The sequence below is a fragment of the Lissotriton vulgaris genome, chromosome 5 (assembly GCF_964263255.1).
Source record: "Lissotriton vulgaris chromosome 5, aLisVul1.2, whole genome shotgun sequence".
NCBI lineage: Eukaryota > Metazoa > Chordata > Amphibia > Caudata > Salamandridae > Lissotriton > Lissotriton vulgaris.
The window spans coordinates 830,206,473-830,228,298 of record NC_141693.1 but is presented as its reverse complement, the minus strand read 5'-3'; the positions used below and the strand labels follow the sequence as shown (position 1 = coordinate 830,228,298).

Here is a 21,826-nt window from a genome sequence, read left to right as displayed (position 1 = left end):
CCCGCCCAATTACGGCAGTACTTGGGCGCGACAATAGACACTCTGGCAGCCAAAGCTCAGCTAAATTCAGTGAGGATCAACAGCATGCAATTGCTGATACGGAAATTCAAACCTCAACACTCGCTTCCAGCACGAGTGTTCAAGCAGTTGATAGGCATGATGGCCTCCTGCATCTTCATAGTCCCGCACGCGAGACTACATATGCGTCCTCTTCAGGAGTGCTTGGCACATCAGTGGAATCAGGCTCACGGACAATTGAAAGACCTAGTGTTGGTGACCGGTCGCGCATACAACTCTCTGCATTGGTGGAACCCACAAAACCTTTGCAGGGGCCGACCGTTCCAAGATCCTGTGCCACAGATTATACTGACGACGGACGCATCTCTCCAGGGATGGGGAGCTCATGTACTCCACTACAAAGTGCAGGGCCTATGGACAGCACAGCAGAAGAAGATGCACATCAACCTTCTGGAACTGAAGGCTATCTTCATGGCAATGAAAGCATTCAAAGTACATTTGTGCAACAAGGTAGTGTTGATCCGGACGGACAACATGGCGGCCATGTACTACATACAGAAGCAGGGATATACACACTCGCCACAGTTGTCTCATCTGGCTCAGAGCATTTGGAAGTGGGCCATTCAGAGAAACATCTTCCTCATGGCAGAACACCTCCCAGGCAAGGACAATCAGATGGCGGACCTGCTCAGCAGGCACAGCCACCAGATGCACGAGTGGGAGATACATCCATCAGTACTCCAACCGTACTTCCAGCAGTGGGGTCATCCAGAGATAGACCTGTTCGCCACAAGGGAAAACGCAAAATGCCAAAGCTTTGCCGCCAGGTTCCCACACCCACAGTCGCAGGAAAATGCGATATGGATGAACTGGTCAGGCATATTTGCGTATGCTTTTCCCGCAGCACCGCTAATACCGCTAGTGGCACGCAAACTGAAGCAACACTCGATGACTCTCATCCTGGTTGCTCCGACGTGGGCACGCCAACCATGGTACACCACGTTTCTAGAACTCTCCGTGGTACTGCATCAAAGGCTGCACCTCACGCCCAGGCTTTTGACGCAGAGCCATGGCGACATTCAGCATCCAGATCCGCAGCAGCTCAACCTGGCGATCTGGCTCCTGAGGTCTTAGAATTTGGCTTCCTCAACCTGCCTCCTGACTGTATGGATATCATAAGGGAAGCAAGAAAGCCCACCACTAGAGCATGTTATGCAGCGAAATGGAAGCGGTTTGTCATTTATTGTGCCAACAACGACATTAATCCGCTAGATGAATCTACTCACAACATCTGTTATCCGTTGCATCTTTACAAATGCAATCTGGCCTATGCTTCCATTCGTATACATTTATCCGCAATAGCAGCTTATCTCCAAAACAGGCAGCATCTCTCACTTTTCAGAGTGCCTGCCATCAAAGCTTTTCTGGAGGGACTCAAACGAGTTATTCCTCCCCGACACCCACCAGCACCTGTATGGAACCTGAATGTGGTCCTTACCAGACTGATGGGACCACCTTTTGAGCCTCTACACTCATGCGAGATACGAATCTTGACGTGGAAAGTGGCTTTCCTAATAGCAATCACATCGCCACGACGAGATAGTGAACTTCAGGCACTAACTATCCAGGAGCCATTCATACAGATTCACTCCAACAGGGTGGTACTAGGCACTAACCCTAAGTTTCTGCCTAAAGTGGTTTCACAGTTCCATATGAATCAAACTATAGAACTGCCAGTGTTCTTCCAGAATCCAGATTCAGTGGCAGAGAGAATGCTCCACACACTAGACGTCAAGAGAGCTCTAATGTACTACATAGATAGGACAAAAGATTTTAGAAAGACAAAACAACTGTTTGTTGCCTTTTCATCACAACACAACGGCAACCCCATTTCAAAAGCAGGTATCGCCAGGTGGATCGTTAAGTGCATACAAATTTGCTATCAAAAGGCTAAGCGCACATTAACGGTTCCCCCAAGAGCCCACTGAACAAGAAAGTTGGGGGCATCCATGGCTTTCCTTGGAAACATTCCTTTAGAGGAAATCTGTAGAGCAGCCACATGGTCTACCATACACACATTTACAAAGCACTACTGCGTAGATGTGCACTCCAAACAGCAGGCAGCTGTAGGGCAGGCTGTTCTAAAAACACTTTTTCAGACTGCTGCAGCTGGCACGGGCAGCCGCCGCTAATAGAGGGACTGCTATATATTCTATGCACAGATATGAATTCAGCAGCCCACATGCCTCGAACCGAATATGCTACTTACCAGTATGCATCTGTTCTTGGCATGTAGGGCTGCTGACATTCATATCGCCCGCCCTCCTCCCCGGCGCCTGCAGCGGCTGCAGCACTCAGAATTACTCTTAGCATGGTCATCACTTACTGTACTACACTCCATCTCTGCCACAATGGCGAAAAACAATCTGAGGATGGAGAGGATGCCCATGCGCACTGTAGTCCAGGGGAGGAGCCACCTATCTTGTGATACTTCGAAGACTCTTCCAGGACAACAATGTGCAATCATCCGGACGCAACACTAGGCGGCGATCTATGCACAGATATGAATGTCAACAGCCAAGAACAGATGCATACTGGTAAGTAGCATATTCGATCCCCCAGTTCGGCCTCATTTTCCTCCTTGGGAGTTGAATCTAGTCCTTTCTAAATTAATGGGTCCTCCTTTTGAACCCATTCATAAGGCCACGTTGCAGCACTTGACATGGAAGACCGCTTTCCTAGTGGCGATAACATCAGCACGCAGAGTAATTTAGATCCAAGCGCTATGTGCCAAAGAACCATATACTGTTTTTCACCACAACTGGGTAGTGTTAAGGACTCACCCTGATTTTTTGCCAAAAGTTCTATCTGATTTTCATGTTAATCAGTCGATCTCCCTTCCTTCCTTTTTTTCCCCAATCCTGCCACTCTTGCGGAAAGGTCCCTTCACTCATTCGACCATAAGAGAGTGCTCAAGTTCTATCTGGAGGGAACAGAGGCCATAAGGAGATAAGATCAATTGTTTTTAAATTATGGTTCCTTGAGGACAGGCTTTCCAGCTTCCAAAAGGTCCATTTCAAGATGGATAGTGTCCTGTATAAAATTGGCCTACCAGTTGGCAAATAAACCCCTATTGTTTAATTTTCAGTTTTGCCACTGAAGCACTAAAGTGTGTTATTTATTTTAATTGAACTTTTTTGTCAGGTGTTGGTTTTGTTTTTTCTATCAGAGTGTGATAATACCTTTTCTATTCTAGGCAGGCGCTGGATAAAGCAAATGTTCATTGGAGCTTTCCTTATTCCAGCCATGGTGTGTGGCACTGCCTTTTTTATCAACTTTATTGCGATGTACTATCATGCTTCAAGAGCAATTCCTTTTGGAACAATGGTAAGTGGCTTGATTGGTTAGTTTGTTTTGTGTGGATCTTATCCCATTATGTATTTCAAAACTGAGATTCATAGCATAGCTACGGTATCTTAAGTATTAAAAGTATGTTGTGCGCTTACGTTTAACATATTGAAGAAGTCCATTTTCTAGCACTTTAATTTGGTTTAAAATCGAAGTCCAGTTATCCAGATTAATACTACTATACTTTTGGCTGAAAAAACACTGTACTAATCCTTTTTTAAACCTTATAATTTGAATAAGATGAGCACAAATTGTGCTAAATAATAATGCATCTTTAAGAATTTAAGAGGCTTCTAGCTTGCCCATCTAGGAGGGCAGTCAGTGAGCTGTTTAATTTTTCTGGTTCACTTGAAAGGATCACCAACACTGCTACCCTTTTAGTCTGTTTTATGGCTAAAATCTATCGGGTATGTGTGTGGGTTTATTTGTCTTTTTTTTGCCATATTTGACGTTTTCTAATGTTTTCTTGAATGTTCAATATTTTTTTATTAATGAAGCCCGTTTTCTTTTGTGACATGTTCCAGAGATGTTTTTCTCCTCAATACTTTGTCTCTGTGACCCATCTTTTTAACAAATGTCCTTTGTATTCAGATAACGAGGTCCTGGCAGGATGAAAACAATGTGCACACCATTTTTCTTTTAGATTATTTCTCAATCTCATGGTGCAAAATATTATATATGAAATCACACTGGTATGTGAGGTGTTACTTCCAAAACCAGAATCTATGCTGATGGTGCCTTTGATTTAAGTGTTATTGGTAACCACTATGCACATGTTCCAGACTCTTGCAGCCATAAAACCTTTAAACAGAAGATAGGATGAAAAATTGAGACCTGTAGTCTCTGACCTGTTCCCCTTTAAAGTCTTCTGATTCTCTAGTTGTGTCTGCAGCTAGGAAACATTACAGTTTCCGCAACTCCACTTGGGGATATAGTCGGGAGCTTTGGGATTCCATGGATTATTGCTTCCTATAGATAACATGAACATGATGTTCGAGGCATATGAGCTGCAGATTACACACTATGCATAGATGGCCACCTAGTGTTGGGCCCGGATGTTTGCAGTTTGTTTTTGTCCTAGAAAGTCTTTGGAAGTCACAAGATAGGTGACTCCTCCTTTGGATCATACTGCGCAGGGTCATCGGCTCCATCCCCAGATTGTTTTTTCCGCCACCGGGCTCCGATGTGTTTCCAGCACTCCGTTTTGGAACCGATTTCCTCCGGTGCGCAATCTTCACCAGCTTCGACGGTATAGTTTTGAAAGCGTGTGCAGTCGATGCTACTCTTAACATTCGAAGTCTTCGATTCCGGTCGTCGACAAGGCCTTCGGGCCTACCTAGGCATCAACTTCCAACTCATGGAAAGTACCCCATTTAAAAAGTGTCCTCGATGTAGGTCGAAGTTTCCCCACACAGACCTACATGAGGTGTGTAACCTTTGTCTCTCACCGGAGCACGAGGCCAGAGACTGTTCCGCTTGTGCCTCTTTCCGCTCCAAGAAGACGATCCGGGACCGACTGGCTCGAAGAACAATGGCTCGTTCATCAGCTCTGATTCCGGACGACATCTTTCAAGAGGGCGTCGACGTCCCAGAACAACATCATGGCGTCAACAGCGACTCCGAGGCAGAAGATTCCGAAGTCGAGGACATCACTCCAGCACAGCGGGTCGTAAGTAAGACCGTCGACCCCGACCCTTCCTCAACACCCTCCAAAAAGGCTTCGGTCACACCCTCGCGCTCGGGTGCATACCGGGACACTGCTTCCACTCCCCCGCCTTCGGGCTCGGCTAAAAAGCTTACTAAGCCTTACGGCGACTCTGGCTCGAGTCAGCCTGCCCACCGTGCCGGCGCACACCTACCAGTACTGAAAAAGACAACAGCCTCCACACCAGCATCTAAACAATCGGCACCGAAACCTAGTGATAACCCCTCGTCACCGAAACCAAAATCGGACCCAAGCAAAAACGCGTCGGAGTCGAAAAAATTATCAGATCCAAAAGACCCATCGGAGCCGAAAAAGCCATTGGAGCCGAAAAAGCCATTGGAGCCGAAAAAGCCATTGGAGCCGAAAAAGCCATTGGAGCCGAAAAAGCCATTGGAGCCGAAAAAGCCATTGGAGCAGAAAAAGCCATTGGAGCAGAAAAAGCCATCAGAGCCAAAAAAGCCTTCGGATCCGAAAAAACCATTGGATCCGAAAAAACCATCGGATCCGAAAAACCCGTCGGAGCCGAAAAAATCATCAGAGCTGACTAAACCATCGGAGCCAAAGAAGGCTCATACTTCTCCGGCTAAAGACACTGCCAAACCACAAGCTCCAAAGCCAAAAGAAGCTCCCAACTCGGTGCCGAGAAAGCCCTCCGCACCAAAAGATCTGCCTCCTGCAGGGGACTTATTTCATCCAGACCCTACACAAAAGACTCTTGTTAAGGACCCAACCACTGGTCGACAAACTCTCAGTTAAAAAAAACGACCACTGGATACACCTACAACGGCTCCTCATCCAAAGAAGGACTTTGCTACCTCCCTTCTAAGGATTCCTTCTTCTCCTCCTCCTCCTCCTCCACATATACCATCACCACCTCCTCCTCTACCACAGCACTCCCCTGCATCTTCTATCATACCAGATGATGACAACCGGGATGATAGCTCTGACGACACAGGGGGTGGTGCACATAGTGAGCCACTAGATCACTCTATTCCTCCGGGCTCACCGTAACCTTGAGATGATTACAACACCCCAGACGTCCCTAACGTTCCTCAAGACTACATATATCCCTCTACGCCTTCCCCCACCAGAAGACACTATGGGATTTAATCAGCTAATACACAGGACTGCACAATACCATGGGGTTGACATGCATCCTGACCCTGTAGAAGAAGACTTCCTAATGGATACCTTTGATAATGCACAAAGGTCCTTGTCCGTTTTATTAATGCTTAAAGGAGTTATTAAGCATGATCCAGAAGTCTTCAAAGTTAGAACTCGGGTCATCAACCCACGAATAGAGAAGAAATATAAAGCTGCCCTTTCAGATCCAGCATATATTAAAGGCCCAGTACCATTAGACTCTCTTGTGGTCTCTAATGCACTCAAAAGAGCAAATTCACAAACATCAGGTGAAGCTCCCCCACCAGATAGAGTCTAAGCTCCTTGACGCATCAGGTAAAAGAACTGCGTCTCAGGCAGCAAACGTGGTGTATTGACAATACTTAAGCATTATTGGCAAGATATGACAGGGCACATTATGATGAATTAGAATCTTTAATGCAGCTCCTCCCCGATGAGTAAAAAGACAGAGCAAATGAGCTTATCCAAGAAGGGAAAAATATTACAAACACCTCTATTCGTTGTGCACTAGATGCATCAGACACTGCCTCCAGAGCCATTAATACAAGTGTTCTGTTGAGTAGACATGCATGGCTACGCATTTCATGTGTTGAGTAGACATGCATGGCTACGCATTTCATGGTTCAAACCTGAAGTCCAAAGTGCCATACTTAACCAGCCCTTTGATAAGCAACACTTATTCGGACCTAATGTAGACGTATCCCATGAAAAAGGATACAGATACAGCCAAATCTATGGGAGCCTTGCAGTCGCAGGCTCCCAGACACTCATTTCACCGCTTATCTTACAGAGGCACCAACAGGGGATACTCTTCAGACACACCCTCTACCTCTTACAAAGTCCCCACACAGTCCACCTATAGTAGGGGCTACCAATGGGGTGGTTACAGAGGTAACAACAATAAGGGCAGAGGTAAAAACAACACCCGCTCTGCCTCCACTTCTGCCCAATGACTTCCCTTCTCCCGCCCCATTCCACTCCTGTCGGGGGAAGACTACAACAATACCTACCAGCCTGGGAAAACATCACATCAGACCGGTGGGTGCTACAAATAATTCATTCAGGTTACTGTCTCGAACTAACATTTACCCCCCCAAACATACCACCAAAACAGCGTCTAATGTCACAAGAACATTTGATACTGCACAGTCTGAAGGTTCTATCCCTCCTCCAGAAAAATGCAATAGAAATAGTTCCACTGCATCAGCAAAACAAAGGAGTATACTCCCTTTATTTCTTAATTCCAAAGAAGGACAGATCTCTAAGGCCTATTCTAGACCTCAGATCTCAGACCCCTAAACCTGTACATACAATCAGACCACTTTCATATGGTCACACTCCAGCAGGTCCTTCCACTCCTTGTACAAAACGACTTCCTTGGCACTCTAGATCTCAAGGATACCTACTTCCACATTCCTATCCACACAGAAAATATCTCAGATTTTTACTAGACAGTCAGCACTACCAATTCAAAGTACTCCCATTCGGAGTCACAACAACTCCAAGGGTGTTTACCAAATGCCTAGCGGTAGTGGCTGTTTTAGAAGTGTATGCAATATGCATTACAAGGAAGGAAGAACCAAGGAGTCAATTGATTTTTAAAGAAGGTAATGTTATTTACCAAGAAGCAAAGGGGGATATTTCACATGACAATACAGTTAAAACAGCACTGTACAGAACGGATCATGTGACAACCCAGTGACACTTGGTGCAAGGTGCTATATACAATTGGTGATGGCGAATGTGCAAGTGCTAAAAACAGCAGTGTAGTCGACGCATGAACCAAAGTATTTACATCAAATAATGGCTCCCCAAAATAAATTGTAATCACTTAAAATACAATTATTTGTATAGAAGCACAAAACGTGAAATGCGTCGTATAATTCAAGCTGTACGCATGAACCAAAGTATTTACATCAAATAATGGCTCCCCAAAATAAATTGTAATCACTTAAAATACAATTATTTGTATAGAAGCACAAAACGTGAAATGCGTCGTATAATTCAAGCTGTACAGCTTGAATTATACGACGCATTTCACGTTTTGTGCTTCTATACAAATAATTGTATTTTAAGTGATTACAATTTATTTTGGGGAGCCATTATTTGATGTAAATACTTTGGTTCATGCGTCGACTACACTGCTGTTTTTAGCACTTGCACATTCACCATCACCAATTGTATATAGCACCTTGCACCAAGTGTCACTGGGTTGTCACATGATCCGTTCTGTACAGTGCTGTTTTAACTGTATTGTCATGTGAAATATCCCCCTTTGCTTCTTGGTAAATAACATTACCTTCTTTAAAAATCAATTGACTCCTTAGTTCTTCCTTCCTTGTAATGCATATTGCATACACTTCTAAAACTGTCTTCGCATAATACCTGTTGGGAATTGTTTTTGCTTACACGATACACCCATCCCAACGAGGTCTATGGGTTTTCTCCTGTTGTTCTTACACATAGCGGTAGTGGCAGCACACTTAAGAAGACAGCATATTCACGTCTTCCCATATCTAGACGACTGGGTCATAAAAGCCATCTCATACAGCCAGTGTGTACAACACACGGACGCCACAATTCAACTGCTCCACTACTTGGGATTCACAGTAAATCACATCAAGTCACATCTGCAACAACAGTCACATGTACGACAATATCTTGGCGCTACAATAAACACTGAATTAACACTATCCTACCCTTCTCCAGCCAGGATAACAAGTGTACAAACTCTCCTAACAAAATTCAAAATGCAGCAAACTCTTCCAGCTCGAATGTTCATGCAGTTCATAAGAATGATGGCATCTTGCATATTCATAGTACCTCATGCAAGACTACAAATGCGTCCACTTCAAGATTGCTCAACAAGTCAATGGAACCAGGCTCACGGTCAATTAACAAACCTAGTATTGGTAGACAGTTGGACTCCTCGCTCTCTGCAATAGTGGAGCACCAACAACCTTTCAAAAGGCCGACCGTTTCTAGAGCTAGTTCCTCAAATAGTCATAACAGCGGACGCATCGCTCTCCGGCTGGTGAGCTCACCTACTGCATCACACCATGGAAGGCAGGTGGACAGTGCAACAAAAGCTACTCCACATCAACCACTTGGAGTTACTAGCTGTATTTCTAGCCCTAAAAGAATTCCAAAAACAAGTATCTGGTAAGGCTGTCTTAGTCTGCACAGACAATATGACAGCCATGTACTACATAAACAAACAAGGGGGGACACAGTCTGCAACTCTCTGTTAGTGCAGCAGATATGGAGATGGGCTATACCACTAAAGATCTTCCTCTTAGCCCAACATGTTCCAGGAGTACAAAACACCGTAGCAGATCTGCTAAGCCGACAGTCACAGCAGATCCATGAGTGGGAACTTCATCAGCAAGTTCTTCAACTGTTCTTTCAACTGTGGGGGCAACCTCAGATAGACCTCTTCGCCACCCACGAAAACGGCAAAATGCCCAAACTTCGCCGCCAGATATCCACACCCGCTGTCCAAAGGCAATGCGATATAGATGAACTGGTCCGGAAAATTTGCGTATGCTTTTCCTCCTCTCCCACTACTTCCGTTAGTGATACGCAAACTACAGCAACATTCCCTAAATCTCATCCTAGTTGCTCCAACTTGGGCCAGACAACCTTGGTATACCACGCTGCTGCAACTCTCTGTGGTGCCACACCAGAAACTAAGCCTATCTCCACGCTTATTAACGCAGAACCATGGAGAGATCAGACACCCGGACCCAGCTTAGCTCAACCTAGCAATCTGGCTCCTGAAGTCATAGTTTGGTTACCTTAACCTCCCTCCAGACTGTATGAATGTGATTAAAGAAGCTAGACGTCCCACCACTAGAGCATGTTATGCAGCTAAGTGGAAACGGTTTGTAATATACTGTCAAAACAACCACATCATTCCATTAAATGTGTCTATTCAAAACATTATAGGATACCTATTACACCTGCAAAAGTGTAATTTAGCGTACACGTCTATCAGACTGCACCTTGCTGCTATTGCAGCATACTTACAAAATAGACAACATCTGCCTCTTTTTAGAGTGCCTGCTATAAAGGCTTTTATGGAGGGACTCCTAAGAATAATCCCTCCCAGAACACAACCTTCACCAGTGTGGAACTTAAACATTGTTCTCACACGGTTAATGGGACCTCCCTTTGAACCATTACATAAATGTGAATTGCAATTCCTAACTTGGAAAGTAGCTTTCCTAGTAGCTATTACTTCTCTCAGAAGACTTAGTGAACTACAAGCATTCACCATTCAAGAACCTTTTTTGCAAATGCACCATGATAAAGTGGTCCTCCGTACTAATCCTAAATTCCTTCCAAAAGTCATTTCACCCTTCCATCTAAATCAGTCTGCTGAGCTGCCTGTATTTTTCTCGCAGCCACAAACAGTCGCAGAAAGAGCTCTTCACACCTTAGATGTCAAAAGAGCATTGCATTACTACATTGAAAGGACACATACTTTTCGTAAAACTAAACAACTTTTTGTGTCTTTTTCACCACCACATAAAGGTAACCCCATATCGAAATCTGGAATAGCTAGGTTGGATTGTCAAAGGTATACAAATGTGTTACCACAAAGCTAAACGTACGTTATCTATTGCTCCTAAAGCCCATTCTACAAGGAAAATAGGGGCTTTAATAGCATTTTTAGGAAACCTATCCCTAGACGATATATGCAAAGCAGCTACATCGTCTACACCTCACACATTCACAAAGCACTATTGTGTATATGTGAATGAATGAATGAATGAATGAATGAATAAGGCTTTATTTCGATAAAAATATATCATAAAAGCACACATGTATTATAAAACATCAACATCTTAAAACTTCACAGAGGAAATACTTTTGCAAATAGTTTACAGAGATAGAGTGCAAAATAATATCTAGATGAGACGCCTAGTAATAAAAACTACTACATATGCATAGTTTAACATATCAAATTAAACAATTTCCTTTAACCTTTTCATTCTAATCAGCCATGCCCATCTCAAAAACTTCGCAAGGCCACATGCATACAGTGCTCTTGTGTCAGACTTAAAAATACGGAGCGCTACTATGTGGGATTTAGTGCCCAATTCTCTACATAGTGGTTTGAGCCAACAATTTATTGGAGATTTATATGCCGGACTGTCAAAGAAAATATGGGCCATTGATTCCAGCCTGCTAGGACAATACGTTCAAAAGGAGGATGTTTGGTAAGGAACTTTCCAACGAGCAGTCAATTCTCATATTGGCAGTGAACCCACCCGGAATCTAAAATATAGAGCCCTGTCAAAGGGTTTCTGGATAATATCAAGGTAAGGTTCACAAAATTCAACATCCTTGGCTATTAGGAATTCATCAGTTATTCTACCCAGCTTAGGTCAGAGTTGCGCTTACTAGTTAACCAGTTCCAATATAGCTTCTTCAAAGCTGCTTTAGATATTCCTGCTATATTCCAGCTAAGGATCTTTATCTGAGGATTATCTACTACTATAGCCGAGGATACTTCTATTTGGACTGGTGGGAATTTTGCATGCGGGTCGTGGAGTGTATTTCTAGAGACGATGTGGTAATAGTCTTCGCACTAGTTGTATTGCCCCCGGTAAGCAGGGGGACTATCCTAAGTAGGGTTGATTCATGAGAACCGTTAGAAGAGACCAGAGAGTTGGCTATGCCTGTCCCTGACTCTTGGGGTTTGCCCTCTAGTGGTCTGGCCAATACACCGCATGCTTTGTGTATCCATACCTAGGCTATCAGTAGGGCTAGTTAAGCTAGTTGCAAAGTTAGGATCAGGAATTTCCAAGGTCTCTTGCTGTTCTAAGGTCGTCCTGCTGCAAGTATGCCAAGACCTACTAGTACTGTTTACTATTAGGGCAGAGGTGCAGTAGCGATCGTGTCAGAACCCATAAGCCATTCCAAGTTGATTAAAATTTCTGTTGATGGCTGGTACTAAATGGGTAGGATACTCATTCTAGTTGTTAGGGAAAGGCCTCCCTCCATAGTGGGTGATAGGTAACCGGATCGTGCTGCAAGTAGGTGGATTGCAAGTGGAAATGGCTTAGAGATCATAAGTGCCAATTCCACTACTGGCCTGGCCAAATTGTTGTCTACATATAAACCTTGCAACACGTGCATCCTTGAAATTTACACAAGAATGCAATCTCCGGTGGTGTCCTTAACCCTGTTGCCCACCCAGTGTACCCGTCTCACAAGCAGGATCTGTCCATCAAGTCCGCTAGGGAGAGCTCTATTCTTGTTCAGCCAATGCATGGATTTGTTTTTAAGTCCATGGTAAGTTTCTATCTTACCAGGCATTAGCCGTGGTACGCCAGTTAGAACTACTACATAGGGGAGGCATTCGGGCGGTAAGTTTACATGGCCTAGTTTTTCGGGCACAGGCATGGCAAGGTCTTTAGCTAATATTGGGATATTTTGTTTAGCTACCTCACTGCCCAGCGCAAGAGGGCCTCCGACTGGGTCTCCAACCCCTTTGGCTGTAGACTCACTCGGAGGGCTCCTGCCAGGTTTGGTATTACTTTTTGATTGTCCTGTCACTGGACAATTTACTGCAGGCGGGGGAGCAGAAATTGCAACATTAAGCTGTTAGTGCAGGTACAGGGATAGTCGTGGGTTCTACCATAAGATTTTGTTTTGGGTCATACTCGTCCTGTCTACTCCTAGAATGGAGCTTAACTAATGCTTTTACAGAAAAGAAATTGTCTAGAGTGGCTTGTTCGAATCTATCTAGCCTCTCTGCCAATATCTTTACCCTCTCTAAGATCGGGAGGATAAGTGATTTTATGATCTGCTCTACTTGGGCTATGGGAGGGATCTGAGATGTACTATTTGTGGTAGTCGGTGGATTTTGGCTCAGGGATACCAGCTCAGGTGAAGTTGAAGTTAAAATATTTATTAAGCGCACGACTACCAAGCAGTTTTTTGGCGCTGGGGAAACCCGGGGGGAGCGAGGCACGGACGTTAAGGCGAGAAGGCTTGTGAGAAGAGGAAGGTCTTCAACGCTTTACGAAACTCAGGGTAGGAGGCGGAAGATCTAATGGAAAAAGGGAGGGTGTTCCAAAAGGAAGGGGCAAGGACAGCAAACTTTGTGACACCAGCTTTTTTTTTTCTAAAACTGGGCACAGAAAGAAGGGACTGGGAAGGGGATCGTAACTCTCTGCCAGGGTTATAAGATTTTGAGTTCGGAAGTGATGAAATCTGGAGCAGGGCCGATGAAGGCCTGGAAAGTGGTGCAGCCCATCTTAAAAAGGGCACGTGCTCTGATAGGGAGCCAGTGAAGGGCTTTAAGTAGGGGGTGTGACGTGATGCGATTTAGGAAGACCATGAATAAGGCAGGCCGCTTGGTTTTGGACCAATTGGAGGCGCCGAAGGCTGTAGGCTGGAACACCATTGTACAAGATGTTGCCGTAGTCAAAGCGGGACAGAACCATGGCCATCAGAATGAGTTTCAACGCGGAAAAAGAAAAAAACGGGAGATTTTACGAATTGTGCGAAGTGTCAGAAAGGAAGATGAGACCACTGCGGTAATCTGGGAATGCAGAGTGAGATGATTATTAAGTTTTATCCCTAATGTTTTGACTGAGGAGGAGGGTGATGGGGGGTTCCTAGGACAGACTGCCAAAACGAAGGGGTCCAGGGACTGGGGCAACCACCTACAAGTACCAATTCGGTTTTATCAGGGTTTAACTTGGTGGTTGCAATTCATCCAGTCCCGGATAAAAATCATAACAGATTGGAAATTGTGAATGGAACTTGGGGAAGAAGAGAGATTAAAAATGAGCTGGAGGTCATCGGCATAGTTAAAGACCGTGACCTCCATCTGCCTTAAAGCAAAAATAAGGGGGAAGATGTATAAATTGAACAAAAAAGGAGAGAGCGAGGAGCCCTGAGGGACCCCACATTGGACCTTGCGTGAGGGGGAGGAATTGTCAGCTAGGTGGACAGCCTGCGTACGATCACTCAGAAAGGAGGCGAGCCAGGCCAGGGCAGGCCCCCTGATGCCCGCCACCCTGACACGGGTAAGAAGGATGGAGTCGTCAACCGTGTCAAAGGCGGCGGGCAAATCAAGGAGGACCAGTGCCTGAGGCGAGTTAATATCTACCCCCTCTCTGAGCGTGTCCATGACAGAAAGAACCACTTTTTCGGTTGAGTGTGACGGACGGAAGCCGGCCTGGCACGAGGCCAGGCTGCGGCTCTCCTCCAGAAAAGCCCTGAAGACTTTGGTGATGTAACGTTCCAGGACTATGCCCAGAAGGGGGAGAAGGGAGACGGGGCGATAGAAAGGGAAGAAGGATCAGCTCCAGGCTTTTTTTAAATGGGGACTATGACCGCTGATTTATAGAGGTCTGGGACAATCCCCTGCTCGAGAGAGTCATTGAGGAAAGTGAGAGGAGGCGTCGGACAAGCCGAAAAAATCTCTTTCAGGACATGTGCAGGGCAGATGTCGGAGGGAGATCCTGACTTGACTTTAGCGAGCAGGGACAAAACATTTTCCTTAGTAAGAGGGGGTATGAGATCAAGGTTTGATAGGTTAGGCGGTGGTAGAGGGTTGGAGACGGAAGGGGAAGATGGAGGTATATTGGCCCTAATGACAGCGATCTTCTCAATAAAATAGTTGTTGAGAGAATCACAGAGGGATTGAGAAGGGGAGGGTTTAAGGGTAGCCCTGTCTGAGGAGGCCAGCTCTTGAACAGTTGCGAAAATTTCCCTGGGTTGATTTTCGGTTGCAAGGATTTTGGAGGAAAAATAATCCGTCTTGGCGAGGAGGATGGCTTTTTTATAGTCAGTCAAGATGGAGATATACTTTAGCTTTAAGGTAGGACAGTATGCGCGCCTCCAGGTGCGCTCTGCCTGCCGCACTGTGAGTTTTTTTCCCTTAAGCTCGGCATTGAACAATCTGTTGGGGTCATGGGCCAGCCTAATTTTGACGCGCCTGAGTGGAGCCACTTGATCGCCTGCTCTAGAAAGCCAGTTGTTGATAGTATCAACTTGGGATGATGATGGTGGTAGGTCTGCCAGGTTGGGATAAGTGGCAGAGAGAGAAGAACAGAGAGAGGGCTTGTCTACGTGATTCCAGTTGCGGGCCCAGGTATTCCTGGGAGGGGAGAGTCTTTTTGCAAGACTTAAATCAAGAAAAAAAGAGATTGAAAAATGATCAGACCAAGGACAGGGCATAACAACAGGGGTAGAGACAGGGATGTTGAGTGACCAAATTTGATCCAAGATGTGACCTCGGACGTGAGTCTGGGTATGGACATGTGATAGGAAGTTTAGACTGCACAAGAGTTCAGTAAAATTTTTCGACATGGTGCCCTCGGCAGGGTCAGAGGGCCAGAGGTTGAAGTCCCTCAGCACCATGACAGATGCATTGTTCACTGCTAGAGTCGCCAGTAGTTCCTGAAAGGCTGAAATAAAATGTGGTGTATGCTGGGGAGGACGGTAGATGAGTTCACAGGTAATAGGAACCTGAAAGGAAGCAGATCGGACAACTAAACAGTCGACCGCCTGAATGGGAGGGAAGGACAGCTGTTGAAAATGAAGTCCAGACGAATAATCAAGGCGACTCCACCTCCAACCTTCCCCCGGGCCGATCTACGCGCAGGGCGTAGTAGGAGGAAGGGAGAGCCGCTAGAACATTAGGTAAAGAATCTTGAGTCACAAGAAATTGTGCTGCCATCAGTGGCATTTGCTCTTTGGGGTGCTTGTATAGGTTTTGCCGAGATCCCCTGCCCTGTTGGTTTCTCATTCACGCCATGGAGCTTTAGTTTAAGTTTTTTGCAAATTTGTGTGGACTCTGCAGTTCAGACACAGCTATATGCAAATCAGTCTGACCCTGTGCCTCTTGGGAACAGTCCAGCCCGAACTGCCAAGCCGTGTCTTCCCTGGACCGGAAACAAGCTTCTGAGGACCAGTCCTCGGAAGCTTGTTCCGGTCCAGGGAAGGCATGGCTTGGCAGTTCGGGCTGGAGTGTTCCCATGAGGCACAGGGTCAGACTGATTTGCATATAGCTGTGTCTGAACTGGGGTGGCAGAGTGGGCTAAAGAACGGTGATGGATTAAACCCAGATCTTTTGACTGGGTGTGAGTGTTTGATTGATTCAGATGCTCCGTCCATCACCACCCCCTTTTGTTCTGCTTTTGGCCGCCATAAGTGTGGCAGGGTATGCTCAGACGTGAGTCCCTTGCTCACTTTGCCACTGGATTCAAGCAAACCGGGCTGAAGACGGCTGGAATGCCAGAAACCGGTCCTCGTAAGCTTGTTTCCGGTCCAGGGAAGGCATAGCTTTACAGTTCGGGCTGGACTGTTCCCATGAGGCACAGGGTCAGACTGATTTGCATATAGCCATGTCTGAACTGGGGTGGCAGAGTGGGCTAAAGATCGGTGATGGATCAAACCCAGATCTTTTGACTGGGTGTGAGTGTTTGATTGGTTCAGATGCTCCATCCATCACCACCCCCTTTTGTACTGCAGACTGGTAAGTAGCATTTTCCTTTTGGTGAATTGTGAAGAAGGAAGGGCTGGAATGTCTAACCAGATCATCAGTTCAGCAAAGGACTCAGCAGTTCGAGACATCATCTCCCCATGAGCACTCTACAAGGTTATGCGTGACATCCTTAATGCGACAAGATCAACAAAAGGTCTAGGTCATATGTTTCTCTGTCTCTTCCTTTTTCAGTCCACATGCAGATAAAATAATTCCTTCCATTCATTCGAGTGACAACTGTACTGTTCTAGAATTACAGAACAATACCCATGAACTATGTCAATAAACTATGGGGAAAAAGATCAAGAGTCCAGATTAGTAGAGTTACTTGCATTGGGCTTGGAGTAGAAACATTGCTCTGTCAGCAGTCCATCTTCAATGCTTGCAGTACTGGAAGGTGAATGAGCCTAGAAAGTATCTTTGAGGATAGCCACAGTTGGAGATAGACTGTGGTGTTCTGCAAGGGTTCTTTCTTGAAGTGGGACACTCTGCAGATCAGCTTGTTCTCTACAGAAGAAAACACAGAATGTGAAGCCTTCACATCCAGCTTCTCAGAGTTCAGGTGCAATGTCCTTTTGACGGACTTCATCCAGTGCCTTTGTACCTCAAAGTCCTCATTAAGATGATGTGGTGCAAGATGATAATGATTCTTTTTTCCCTGGATTGGCTTAGACACTATCGGGACCTACTTCACCCACTGTTTCAATCCCACAAGTCTGTTTTAGCTTGCTGTATGAGTGCATGAAGGTTCAGAAAGAAGCTAAGAGTCATTTCACTCAATCAATCAATCAATAAAAACTTTATTTGGTTACATATAAATAACCATAAAAGCACACAGTAAAACATATTAAAATGTACAGGGCAAATATCAGTATTTACACCAATGAAGACCGTTCTTCATACGCAGCAAAAATTTTATTGTCATAATTATCACATCACAATCGACTTCCTATATCTAAAAACATTTTTTTTAAAGGCGGGAACAGAGGCTACAACAAATATTGTATCTAATTGTTGAAGAGCCACAAAAGCTGGGCGACACAATCTCATACCAAGTTTTTTTAAAACTCGAACAATCCACCTTTTTCTTTGTACAGAGTAAAATTTACAGAAAAATAAAACATGTATGGTTGATTGATCAGAAATGCCGTCACACGGGCATTTACATAGCTGTTTTGACCAGTCATTAATAGTTGGGAAACGTAAGTCCCAGAGCAGCAGCGCATCAATAAAAATGTATCGTCGTCGTTAGTTAGAAGGCATAGGTATGGCTGAATTTTAAAAGTTGTTAATGTAAGGGTGTGTGCTTGTACCGTAACCGTACTCAATTCAGCATTAAGTCTCTGTTTGCTCAGATAGCGCAAACAATCGTTCTTAAGATCTTTCCTAGAGTGCCTTGCCATAGTGGGCGGATCATCATAGAATTCTCAATGGCCTATATTGTATAAAAACATTTTAACATAAGACTGCCATCTAATATTTGCCACTCCATCTAGGCCCCCACATTCTAATATGATCCCACGATTAAACTGTGTTTCCTCTGTTGTCCATATCCTATGCCACAACAAAACCAGCTGAGTCTTTAGGATGTCTTTCAAATATGGCAAACCTAGTTCCGTGTGGCATATGAAAGAGGAGGTACCATTAGGGACCATTAATAGAAATCTCAAAAACGTGTTTTTAGCTACCTGAAGGAAGCTTGCATCCGCATGTCCCCAAACACCCGCTCCATATGAAGCTACAGTAAAAAATGTTGCCTTATAAATATTCAGTAGTTCCACCGTGGGGCGTCTGCCTAGTTTCCTACTAAAATTAGCGAGTGCCGATAGTTTTTATGTACAGTAGTCTCCTAGTTTTTACAGCCTGCACCCATGACCCGTACGGTCAAATAAAATTCCTAAATAAGAAAATATCTTAGTATTTTTGATCCGTTTCTTCTCGATGAAAATTGATCTGGTCTTAATACATCCAGCTCCACAATTCATAATAAATCTTTTAGTTGAATTAATAGTAAGTCCCCGTTCTGTCATAAAATTCGTAAAGCCGGATACAACTCTTTGGAGTCCTAGTGGTGTGTGAGCATTAGGACCGCATCGTCAGCATATAACAATGCGGGAGGCAGGTTGTTACTTTCCTTGACTAAAATCTTTTCAAGGTCGTTTATATATAAGGTAAAGAGGAATGGGGCGAAGACGCAGCCTTTCCGCACACCACGTCTTACATTAAGATGACCCGTGTATTCCCCGCCCACCCCACATCATACCCTAGCCTTTGCCCCTAAATATACCTCTTAGAAAGGAAATTAAAACTGCTTCAACACCCAGCTCCTCTAAAATCAACCATAATTTATTGTGCCTCACACAGTCAAATGCCGATGATAGGTCGACAAATGTCAAATACAGGGCTCCGCTTGTTGCTTTAACATATTTATTCAGCATAATATCTAAATTCAGACCTTGCTCAACAGTACCTAGCTTCTTACAGAAGCCAAACCGCAGATCCCTTATCAGAATCCTTTCCTCCGCCCAGTCCTGGAGTCTATTCAATATGACCCGGCCCATAATTTTCACAGTTGAGTCCAACAGAGATATCGGACGATAACAGGCCAGGTCAGACCTATCCTTTTTTAAATATTGGTACCAATTGCCTATCTTTGAACTCCAATAAAAAATTATGACACAGAATGGACTTGTGCCATGTCGAGACGAGGCCGGCAGAGATACAGGCATTAAACACTTGTCAGCAATGGGCTCCACAAGGTGGTATAAGCTTTAAAGATGTCGACAGGGACACCATCAGGCCCAGCTGCCTTCCCGCCCGTACTTGAAGCAATGGCTGAATTTACCTCGTTTCGCTCAAAGTTGAGTACGTTTCCTAAAACCTTAAGGGAATTACGTGGCTCGACCACAGTAATTATATTGTCATATGACACAGAGCATAGCTCATCATACAACTTAGAGAAAAGCTCTATCCACTGGTGCTCTGAATTGCCAACTCAATAGTCACTACTTCTTTGTCCCTAAAGAAAGGTGCAGTAACTGCCTTCCAAAAGGCACTGGAATCTCTTGAACTGGAGGCTTCACGCAAGGTTATCCATGCATCTGCTCTTAGCATGCCTCTTCTCCTTTTTAGTGCACATTTATATTCTCTCCGTACCTCTCTAATCTCGTTCCTATCAAATACTTTCCTGTGTAGGGCATTCTTAAATTTTCTATAGGCCTTAGTACAATTTGAGTCAAACCACCCTTTTTTTCTTTGATTCTTTTTCCTATTATTTGCATTGACAGTGAGAGCCCTCTTTATATACTCTGTGATGTGAATAAAACCATCGACAATTCCTTTCGATGAAGTGGACTCATCCAAGCAGGCCATAATATTGACATAACAGTTTGTTACAACATTGGCTGTAAAATCTTGGGTTCCGCTTTGTCCCAGCTTAGCGTAACCATTTTGCCTAGATAATGATATGTTCTCCATTGTGGGGTTACGACTATCAGTCTTGCTATTCTCCTGATTAAAAAGCAGCATACCCACACATTGAGCAAAATGATCGCTCAATATAACCTGGTGATTATGAAAATCTACAATGCTTCAGCCATACCGGTTTGAAACCAGAATAAAATCTATTATAGAAAAGGTTCCACGACCATTAACGGTAGGGCTGAAAGGAACAGGGGAAGTACTTAAAGTATTGGTGAAGCCCAAATCAAGTTAGAATATTGTTTCATTTAAACTATTGCCATACCTTGAGTGCGGGAAATGAGAAAAAATAGTCTCAATATCATATGTGATTCCACAGTTCCCTGTGTCAGCAAAATGACAAAGAGAAGTGTTGAAGTCATCCCCCCAGACTATAGTCAGATCTTTACTCCCCAGACTCTTGCAGATATTGCAGATGGGAACATATAGCTCTTACAATCCCTTCAAGTTGATTAAGCGGAACATTATTATAATAATTCACCAATATTACTGCGCAACTTCCATTTACCCGTAATCTAATAATGTGATCAAAACAATCCTCAAATAACATATCAATTTTCTTAAAATTTGCTAAATTAGAAACATAAGTGCAGAGCCCGCTTTTAGCCCTGCCATGTAAAGAGGTTATCGCAGGTGTGTGTAGGGTTTTATAGCCGGTGATATGAATTGGATAAACTACCCATGTTTCCTGCAAACTTATAAGATCGAACTTCCGAATAAACTCCTCCCACAAGCTATTTGTCACCTTTAATTTTAAGCCAGCAATGTTCCAAAACATAAAATTACATTCCCCTATTCCTTTTTCATAACCATTGTACTCCAAAATTTCCTCAGTACTTGATCCCAAAGAATTGTCCTCCATTATATGCAGCAATATTGATACAGGCATAGTTAGTGAGGGCGTGCAACTTATATCACTATTAGTAGCTATATCTTCCCCCCCCCCCCCCCCCCCCCCCCCCCCCCAGGAACTTATCTGTGGGCATGAAGTGGTCACAAGGGAGACAATTGGTGGGTAATAGAATCCACTGCCACCACTAAAGGTTCAAAGGACAGTCAATCAATTGATTCTAGACCCGACAACGGAGCAAACCTATTGGTGTGGTTGAAGTCAATAAGACTGTCTAGAGGTCTTTTAAATGTAGGTCGATTTCCCCTCCCTTGCATAATGTGATGGAGCGGTCTATAAAAGAACCCCAATGGCAACAGGGACATTTTCCCTGTATGATATCCTAGGTTCCAAATCCCTAAATGCTCCAATAAGAATCTAACAACATGCCCATTGTTAAAGTTAGCTACTACACAATCACCCCACCCTTCCTTTTTGAGGTGTCCAACCCATGGGGCACGTCTGGCCAAAATCATCTGATTAAAAATATCCCAGGCCCGTATCCCATCCGCTTTCAATTGTGCAGTGACCCAGTGCATTGTTTTGGCCATTAGCTGTTCTGCAGATTCTATCTGCCCGTCACGTAGAATGGGAACATTCTTTAAAACCACTGCGAGAGGGGCAGCGGATGGTGGAAGATGTAGGGCTTTTGGTCCGTGTTCATCTATAC

General features: G+C 44.4%; 1 protein-coding gene across 1 annotated transcript in view; it reads left to right on the top strand.

The window, feature by feature from the left end:
- The window catches only part of TM9SF3 (transmembrane 9 superfamily member 3), a 284,713-nt gene that overhangs the window by 189,816 nt on the left and 73,071 nt on the right, over positions 1 to 21,826 (top strand). The window contains exon 9 of the mRNA XM_086922322.1: positions 3,275 to 3,405. Coding sequence (XP_086778448.1) covers positions 3,275 to 3,405 — 131 coding nt within the window. The remainder of the gene's footprint in view (positions 1 to 3,274; positions 3,406 to 21,826) is intronic.